The sequence below is a fragment of the Larimichthys crocea genome, chromosome XIII (genome assembly GCF_000972845.2).
Source record: "Larimichthys crocea isolate SSNF chromosome XIII, L_crocea_2.0, whole genome shotgun sequence".
NCBI classification, from domain to species: domain Eukaryota; kingdom Metazoa; phylum Chordata; class Actinopteri; family Sciaenidae; genus Larimichthys; species Larimichthys crocea.
Genome location: NC_040023.1, coordinates 33,948,387 through 33,958,373, shown reverse-complemented (window position 1 = coordinate 33,958,373; position 9,987 = coordinate 33,948,387). Strand labels below are relative to the sequence as shown.

At 39.6% G+C, this 9,987-nt stretch overlaps 1 protein-coding gene across 1 annotated transcript; it reads right to left on the bottom strand.

Moving 5' to 3' along the window:
* Window positions 1-728: 728 nt before the first annotated feature.
* Window positions 729-8,111, bottom strand: tap1 (transporter 1, ATP-binding cassette, sub-family B (MDR/TAP)). The gene is made up of 13 exons (XM_010742973.3): window positions 7,891-8,111; window positions 6,940-7,272; window positions 6,320-6,551; window positions 5,958-6,072; window positions 5,429-5,559; window positions 5,001-5,206; window positions 4,365-4,562; window positions 4,138-4,266; window positions 3,834-4,019; window positions 3,563-3,736; window positions 2,755-2,914; window positions 1,743-1,879; window positions 729-1,655 (listed from the first exon to the last, which is right to left on the bottom strand). The coding sequence occupies exons 2-13, from the start codon at window positions 7,261-7,263 to the stop codon at window positions 1,422-1,424; spliced, it is 2,226 nt and encodes a 741-aa protein (XP_010741275.3). The 5' UTR covers window positions 7,264-7,272; window positions 7,891-8,111; the 3' UTR covers window positions 729-1,421.
* Between the last annotated feature and the right edge of the window lie 1,876 nt (window positions 8,112-9,987).

Genomic DNA, 9,987 nt, shown 5'->3' with positions numbered 1-9,987 from the left:
CCAGGAGTGTTATAGCCTTCCTAAAAACTCAAGAGCTACTTTATATGTGCTGTAAATCAGTGACTGATGCTGGACAAGAAAGACCATTTGTCAGAGTATAACTGCCTGTATCACCTGGTGCAGGACACAGTATTTAAAGGGGCACTCCATTGATATATTACTGCACTTGCATAAAGCTCGGCGACTCACAGGATTCAGTTTTTAATGGAAAAGGTCCAAATTAAAGCAGCAGAGGTTGAGATATCTTGTGTTTTTTAATCTCTGTAGGTCAAACTCCACAAACACTAAAGACTACAATTCCCAAGAAGCAACTCAACAGGATCTTAAATTAGACCCCGCCTCCACAGTGAACACCTACATCTATCAAACAAACCGCACACTTCAGTTTAAAACTTTTTAATTTCTGTCAAGATTTAAGTCTAGAGATAAGCCACACTCTACATTTTATGATTGAGTAACACGCCTCATGTACATGTAAAATTTGTGGAGTGCAAGCAAAATCAAACACGTCTAAAGAGTTTCTTCCAGTATAAGTGTGCTGGGCAAAAAACACATTTTTAATATATACAAATCACCCATAAACACCTGCAACAACTTACAGTAGATGCACAAATATTATTTTTTTCCAATACTTCCAAACTACATTTACAAAGTAGCCCGAACTGAAGGCTTTTTGCTTTTGAAAAGCCAAAAGTGAAACAAAAACAAAAAAGTGTAGACAAGAAAAATTAATTCAAAAGATTTATTGTGGAAACTCTAGGGTGGGAAACAGAGTAGTCAGTCAGTGTAGCAGAATCAACAATACAAGAGAAAAGTGCAAAAAAAAAGGACAAATATTAAAAATACAAACAACAAAAGCATTTAGAAACACGTGATCTTTAATATTATTATATTTAGGATACCTAAAATCTAAAGCTGCTGATTTTTTGGTTTGCAAAGTGAAAAAAAAGTATGACCACGATGAATGTCTTCATTCACATCCATAGGCATGTGGGAGCTGACAAGTATGAACTGTAGGGTTGGTCGATATGATAAATACAAAAATTGGTTTTAGACTTTTGTGAGTGATGTTGCAAATCAATGAGCAAGATTTTGACGATGCTTCGCATCAACGTGATGAAATACCTTTATATGTAATATGTAAAATCTGACAATTTTACAGAAAACATACAAAATGATGATATATAATTACACTCTTCAAGTGTGTCTTCAAGTACAACCTCACCTTCTTCCGAACAGAGAAGGGAGATGTTCTCAATGGGCCTAAACTCTAGCAACACTTGTGGCACAATGTGGTTTCACAATGAAGTTGTTATTTATAGAACAAGTATTGCTGGAGTTTTGACCTTTTGAAGTCTGAACATTTAATCAGCAAACTTCCAACTGGAGTGCTTCCCCCGGCTTGATGGCAACCGCCGTCCTCAGTTTGTGTCGTTCTTCTCCTCCTCTTCTTTGCGGTGAAAGCCCATGTTCTGCTTCTGCACCAGTTCAGCATAAAGGCCGCCGTGCTCCAGCAGCTCATCATGACCGCCCTCCTCCTTTACCGTCCCTTCGTCGAGGACGATTATATGATCGGCCTTCTCTACAACGCTCATCTTGTTGGATATCAGCAGCATGGTGCAGTTGTTGGCTTGGTTTAACAGAGCTCTGTGGACCTGTCGAAAACAATCACGACTCGGTGTTACATGTGGAAAGCAAAAGTAAATAATGAGCGGAATTTGAGAAACTCAAGAACGACCTACCTGGTATTCATTCTCTGTGTCCAGGTCACTGGTGGCGTTGTCCAGTATCAGGATTTTGGGTCGTCTGATTAAAGCTCTGGCGATGGCAATGCGCTGCTTCTGGCCTCCAGACACCTGGCCTCCCTTCTCACCAGCATCTGTCCAACAGAAAGGCATACCGTCACTGTGTTTATGTACATCCTTGAGAAACAGAAGTGTATTTTGTTTAAAGCAAGACCTCAAGTGTTTTTGATTACACAAAAGCAGTTCATTAAATTCATCAGGCCGTTTATTATTCAGCAGGGGTTTAGCAGGGAAAGTGTGATAGAAAACTAGTCCAAACAGGCAATATCGCAGCTCACTTAATGGTGCAAGACACATATCTATTAAAGAGTCTATTAGCAGTAACGAATGTTAGCTATGTGGTGGGTTTGCAAACTGTTGCCAAAGTTGCAGCTCCAGACAGTGATCTCCTGATTCTACAGCTAACATCACAACAACAGCACAACTTAACAAACTAAGTGAAGTAAACTGTAAGTCAGTGAACGTTGACTGACACACAAATCCTGGCTGGAATAACGAGTTGGTGTGTTGTGGCCTGATCTGAGCCGGATTTTTAATCAGAGCACAAACAGAGCAGGACGAGATATCCGCTGAATTTGAAAAGAAGTGTATTGGATTAGAACTGCATTACCCAGAATCAATTTAAACAAATATTGTATATCACATTACAGACAAACCCCCCCACACAAATCCACTAAATTCCACATATTTTCATTTTGGATCACCACTGACGTGTGAGTGAAAAAAAATCAGCAGAAACTGCATCCGTAACCTGGATAAGTGGCAGAGAAGATAGATAGATGGATTCACCTACTGAAAAAGACGAGTGTACTTAAATGAATTCAATAAACAGACGTTGAGCAGTAATATCAGTGATAATATTTGAGACTTGTAATGTCATTAACATCTAACAATTAAAACAAAAATTTAAAAAAAAGAAAATTTCTTTCAGGGTGTCTGTGGGTCCAACCTGTGTCGTATCCTTTGGACAGCTCCGTGATGAACTCGTGGGCACTAGCCAGCCTGGCAGCCTCGTACATGTCCTCATCAGAGGCATCCTCGTAGCCGTATTTGATGTTCTCCCGCACGGAGCGAGCGAACAGCACGCAATCTTGGCTCACCACAGCAATCTTTAAACAAACAGGACGAAGAGGAAAACGTCAGTGACTGCACAGCTGGCATGAGAACGGTTTACGATGAGGGCGACAGCAGAATACAAGTAGGTGAAAAGTGTTCACTGTGACCAGTGTGTGGAGTATTTTAATCTAAATCATACTTTCAATGAACTGTGATTCACCTTGCTTATATCATCACTGAACAGCTCGGGGGCTAATTTCATTTTCGTTTAATGGTCTCAGCTTTGAAATTCACTTATGTTTTTGCCAATTTTTGTGGTGCAATGACTTCATAAACCCCCTTAGGGTGTCAAAAAATGCCATAAATCATGCCAAATAAAGAGTACAGTAATTTAGCTTATTCATTCCAAGTGAAAAAGGGGTTAGATAGAGTTCTGCAAACCACCCTAAGGAAAATGCTCCTCACAGTCTTTACTGTTGTTTTTAATTATTATAGTATTGCAGGAATTTTAAGTTTAAATGTGCCAATTTTCATAATAAAAATAGATCTCTCAGTGACGTGAATAACAAAAATGTCACGTGATCATCGGAGGTTAAGGAGTGCAGAACTCTGCATCACACCTAAATGCTTTAAAACAACAGCTTAACAGTTTTAAGTCGACCTTTTCTGTCACTTAGAAACTCACAGAAACTAAAGCCCACCTTGTCATGTAGGTACTGGTCTTTATAGCTTTGTAGTGGTTTCCCATCCAGTAGGATCTCTCCTTTCTGAGGCTGGTAAAATCTCTCTAGCAGCTTGACACAGGTAGACTTTCCTGATCTGTTGAGTCCCACGAGAGCAGTGATTTTGCCCGGCTTCATCTCCAGAGACACGTCCTGGTAGATGAAAAGGATTCACAGGGTGAAGAGTTGCATGCGATAAAATCATTTAAACTGTAAATACATTAAATGCATAAGAGATAAACACACGCACCTTGAGCACAGAGTTGTTTTCATCAGAATAGGAAAATGTAACGTTTTGGAATTGAATGTGTCCCACAAGATTTTGAGGGGCCAAACTGCCCGGTGTGGGTACTTTAGGTTCCCGATCCATATATTCAAAGATCTTCTCAGAGGCACCAATCGCCTTCTTCACCGCCGGATAATAATGCATGACAGCCTGGAAGAGAGGCGTAGAATGAGGTACTTATTAGTTTGATCATTCTGCATTACAGGAAACATGTGCAACAACATAATTAGTTCATTCAGTCTCATTCCCTTCATGGTCTGTGGCTCACCTCAACAGCAGAGGCAAACTGTAGCTCATAGAGGACGAAGGACACCAGGTCTCCACTGCTAACTCCGCCCCTGGTCACAAGCGTTCCTCCATAGTACAGAATACACACCTTCAGGGCCAAAGTGGCCATCTGGGAGAACAAAAAAATGGTTTTCACAATAAAGGAACTGCATTAAACAATATTAAGATAAACATATAAGAAACCATTGCACGCTTTATGTAACTCACGCTGTTAGCCCAGGTAGAGGCTGCATAGGCTGCTGCTTCCTTTTTGTTCAGGGCGTAAGTGTCGTCCAGCTGCAGTCTGTATCTCTCCGTCTCACCGTCCTCATTGGCAAAACTCCTCACTGTCTTCATGCAGGAGAACGTCTCTGTGGCCACCTGGTTGGCTTTGGCCAGTGAAGCCTGTACCTTTGCAGCAATAGTCTGAAACATGGATTCAAGAAAAAAACTGATTGAATTTGTGACAATTTGATACTGATGGACATGATCTGTCCTGGAAATATTTGGATATGTCACATTATCTACAAGGTTCAACAGCACCAGGGGTTGGATTTTTTCCCTAGGGGTGCATTAACTGATTTTCTTTTTGTAGGCCACTTGAGGGCAGGCTGTAACAAGCTATAAGCACAACTCTGACAAATCACCTTCACCTACCACCCTCTTAAGTTGATTTGTTGACACGGACCAACATTAGCATTCATTTAACAGTCATGTTTCTGTCCATCTGGCAAATATAAGTCCAATAATCACATAACTTTAGCTACAGGTAACTCCTGAGGGAAATATCAGGCTACTAAATACCATATAATAATAATTCATTAATATATATAATAATATATAATATATGGAACCCCTGTTTACCTGGTGGAAGTGTCCAGTGAGCTCAGGTATGACCCAGATGATGGGCAGTCCCATGCAAGTGAGCAGGGTCATCTTCCATGACTGGCTCACCATGAAGAATAAGAGGAAGCCAAAACGTGCCGTGTACCACATGACAAGGCTTAGCTTCTCACTCAGCGCCTCACTCATATCGTTGGTATCCGTGGTGATGCGGGACACCAGTTCACCTGAGAAAAGAGCAGCAGCATTACAATGTCAGTATGTATTCAACAGGTGGTCGAAATCTTATGTATTCTGGATTTTCACTAAATCAGGAAGCTCGGGCCTTGATAAAAATGAAAGTATGTACTTTAAGTGGAAGGAAAATGGGTTGAGGATTTATTCATGATGACCTGCTGTACACGGTGCGCTTTATTTCCGTGTCATATGTACATGTACACATGATTTACCTGTCGATGTGGCGTCAAAGAATCCAATCTCCTGTTTGAGCACAGCTCGGAAGACGAACCCCTGCACCGAGGTGTGTATGAGGCTCATGGTGATGTTGTACATGAGGTCACAGATGAACTCCAGCACAGCACTGAAACATACAAAGGGAAGACACATTATGAGTGTGAAGTGATCAAAATATCTACAAGGGTATTATTACACTACCACCTCTTCTTTAAATGTTCAATGGAAAAAAGTTTCATAAAAAGTTATTATCAGATTTAACATTAATTTGTGTACAAATATTCAAAAGAAATCATAATCTAAATCTCTTCTGGATGTCTTTATATCTGTATTAACTGTAATTCTATGTGAGGGCTATAAAAAAAGGTATGTAAACTCAAAGTGTTTCACTAACGTTGGGGTAAAATAAAATGTTGTTGAAGCTGAAGTTTTGAAACCTTAAAACCAAAAACTAAGAGTGATTCAACTTAAAACCGGCAATGCTTTAACTATTTATTTTATTTCTTTTTACAAAGGTTACATTACCTGCCAATAGTCATTATGGTCATGACTCTGATGGCCTCTGTGAATGCATCAGGCTCCTCTTCGTTTAAGATCCAGTCAGCCACACGACCAGTGTACTGAGGAATGGCCATCTCACCTGAGGTCAGACGTTATCACAACATTATCACAATAGTTTTGGGAAGGCAAAACTATCTGCATTCATAGCTGGCTGTCGAATGGCATGTGACTGAAGCAAACTTTAGTCTTTTACGTCTTCATTTCATGCTTTCCAAGCTCCACACAAACAGCAAGCTCTGAATAAACTACCTACTTTTAGTAAAAATGCAAAGAACTGCACGATCTTTGAAACTTTGTAGTCAAATGGAAGATGTTCTCTCATTTACCATAAGAAGAGACGACAACCAGAACCAGCACAGCAGCAAAACGCCAACGATGCGGCTGCATGTATCCGATCAGTCGCTTCAGAATTACGCCGCTTTTGTCGTCCTCGGCCTTCTTAGACGGCGTCCTCTTCAACAGATTCGAGATGTAACGACCCCAAGAGAGCAAAAGAGACGACACGTATCGGCTCCAGTAGAGCCATGCCACCAATGTCACAACATATCCCTGTAACACCTGCGAGACAAATGACAGGTTTTATTACAACATTCCAGAAAAATGTAACATATGTGACAAATGTTAAAATGAAAGCAAAAACAACAGCGTTTCTAAAATGGTGGATCTGGTTTGGTTTTGGTTTCAGTCTTGTTCCTGTTGTGGGTTCAACAGCTCGAGGGCAACCGTGTTTGTTTATCATCACTTCTTTTGCAAGATTACTTCTTGGACAAAATAAAATGTGGGTATGAATCTTTTTAGGAGCTGAACGAGTCAGACTTTTCCACCAGCACATGAACACACCATGATCAGGGAGTCACGATGCATCATAAGAAAACTATTCTATCAATGCAATCCATCCAACAATGCTTTCAAACACAACAGGATAACATCCAGCGATTATACCCACCCTTTCCCAGGAGTGCCACCCCCACAGTTCCTCCGTGGCCGACTGCCCCAGCGCCCACAGAAGAGTGATGTACACCGGGAAGTGGAAGCAAAGCACGACTAAACGCTGCAGCCCCTTGAAGCTGCTCATCCACGGCAGGTTTTCGGAGTACGTGTGGGTGAGGACGGCGAGGAGGGCGGCCCTGGTCAAACCTCCCCCCCACAGGACGATGAACGGATGGGAGAGCAGGAGAGGGGAGAGCTGGGCGAGGCGGATGGCGCGCACCACGCACACATCCAGGCACACGAAGAGCAGAGGGAAGAAGTAGCTCATTTTCTGCATCATTCACAGGATCTGCAAAGAGACAAGCCGGGTTAGACCAACACAGAAGTATTACAAGTAAAATAAGTCTGTGTGAGTGTTTGATGATTACATATGGTCTTTTTGGAATAATATCACAGGTGCATTCATGTGAATGTTGCAGATGTGGATGGTTGAGCTCATTTCAAATACTTTATTTATAGCAATGCAACTTAATCTGTAAGGTCAGGATATGTTGGAACCATAGGAAGGGTACAAGTGCCTCCAACTTGTACTTAAGTACAGTACTTGAGTACTCACCTGTGTGCAGAAACATGTAGAACACATATCTGAATATTCAGCCTATCTAACTCTTTTATAACTATACAAACCAGGATAATAACCTGCACTATGTTTGCCCTTCATCTGCAATAACACTGTTTACTTTCGGTTTGCTGCAGATGGAGATCTTTACTTTCATTTTCTCCAACACTGCCGATTTCTTTGAAACACTCTGACTCCGATCACACACGATCAGCACAATAAACCAGCAAAACACTCCAAATAACAATATTTCTGTCTGTGTTATTAAGTCATAACGCAATGCTGTAGTAGGTTAGGCAGCTCCAGTTTACAGCTGATATCGTTACTAGTTGTTCAGATGTAACTTACATGTCCTCTCGATGTCAGCTTGGATGTGCTGAACGTCTGATGGATTTAAAACGACTCAAACAAACTAAATATGTCGAGGTAAGAGCTTCAGACCGGCGAGCGGCTCAGACACCGACCGAGCCTCGACTGTGACCGAGACCGAAACCGAAACTAGTTTTTTATCATGTTTTTTTAACGGAAAGTCCCTCCACGACAACATGTCTGCCACAAGACAGGACGAGGAATGAAACACGCTGAGCTTTGAGCTGGGTCTTTAAGTTTTTTATTCCTCACAGTGCTGCTTTTATGAATTAAACTAAAAAAACAGTCAGAGTGTGTGTCACATGTGACAGAGTGGAAATATGACGCGACTGTAACAGCTGAAGCAAACCAGCATCAGCGACACCATGCGGCGAGAGCCTGGAACTGCCCTGACGTTATTATATAAAGTGTTAATAAATACCATAAATACCAAATCTGTCCATGTAAGTACATGAAATATCCCGCTTAACTCAGCTTATTAATGAAATCTGCATGTTTCACTTATGTGTTTTATGATTGCACAGGCATTCACACTTTCTCTGCACACGCAATGCTGTGTCATTCATTTTCTACAGTCTAAAGTAATTGTGTATAATTTTTTAATCTATATTTCTATTTCTAACTTTATTTCATGTCTAGAAAAATTGTTATTTCTATTTTTAGTTTTCTATTTTTTTTTTCAATCTTTGCACATGTTTGATTTACATTTATCTATCTTGTTTAATTTTAATGTATGCTTACTGTGAGTCATGGTGCTACTGGATTCTGTCTATCTATCTGTCTGTCTGTCTGTCTGTCTGTCTGTCTGTCTGTCTGTCTATCTATGTATCTGCAAAAAGATACATAGATAGATCCTCTTATAGGATAAAAGTTAAACGATTTTTGTTACTTGATGTGTTTTTAACCAAGATTTGTTTATTTATTTGTTGCAATCCTCCATTTTTGTTGCTGGATGTGCAAAGGTAAAGTATTCATGTTACATGATGAAAACAGGATTAATAACTCCTTGAATGTAGCTTAATATTGTACACAGAAGGTTTGTATCATTTCCTATTTTCTTGTAATAAATTGCCCGAATAACTAAGACTTGAAACAACGCCGACTACTCAGATACAAGCTCCTTGATTTATTTGTTAGTTTGTTTTTATTGTTTTTTGAATGTGTATGTTTGTTATTTTCTTTTTCTCTGGGTATTAAATGTAGTAAGTAAATGTGATAGATAAATACACTTGCCTTCCTTTTTATTGTTTATTGTTGTTAGCCTTGGTTATTTTGCTTTGACATTTGTTTTGTTCAGCAAAGTTTTATAAAGTTATATCTGTCATATGAATATTGTTCAAGGTTCACTCATCAAGTAAAATAAGTTATAAGTCATAAAGGGTCAATCGAGCTTAGTACAGCAGTATTTTTAGTATCTAGAAATACTTAAGGTGTTACATTTAGTTTTTTGGAGCAGGAAACATTATGTTTTCTTTACTTCTGCTGCCCCTCGGGGTCCTGCAGCAGAAGCCCTGATAGCTTCCTTCCTTCCCCCTGCTTTCATGTCAGAAGTGTGTGATGTGCAAAGCTAAAAATGTATTTTCTGTTTTAAGCAGCCTGTTTGTAATCCACTATAAATCACACGCACACTTAAAATATCTATCCTTTTATGTTTATTTTGAAAATGCAACATACATTTTGAAGATAATTTCTCTTTTTATTTTTCCTCATGTGTCTAAAAGTGAATATATATCACCACATGTTGAATAATTATGATATGAACTGATTTAAGATGCCGTTGATATTTTGTAAATATAAAGTGTAAAACTCAGACTGTAGATTCATCTCCACAACCAAGTACTGCTGTTTCTTTATTCTAATAGTCTCAACATTTTTAGTCTGTAGATCCACAGATCTGCTGTAGACTGAAGATGCAGTTATCAAGGAGTACTAGAAATAATATGTATATGTATAATATGTAATCTGTATAAATACAAAACGATATAGAAAGTAAAAATAGGCTTTTAAAAAAAGAATTGAAATAAGAAATAAAACTGCAAATAGGGATAAAAAGGCTGCAGGTGGATGAATGACAGT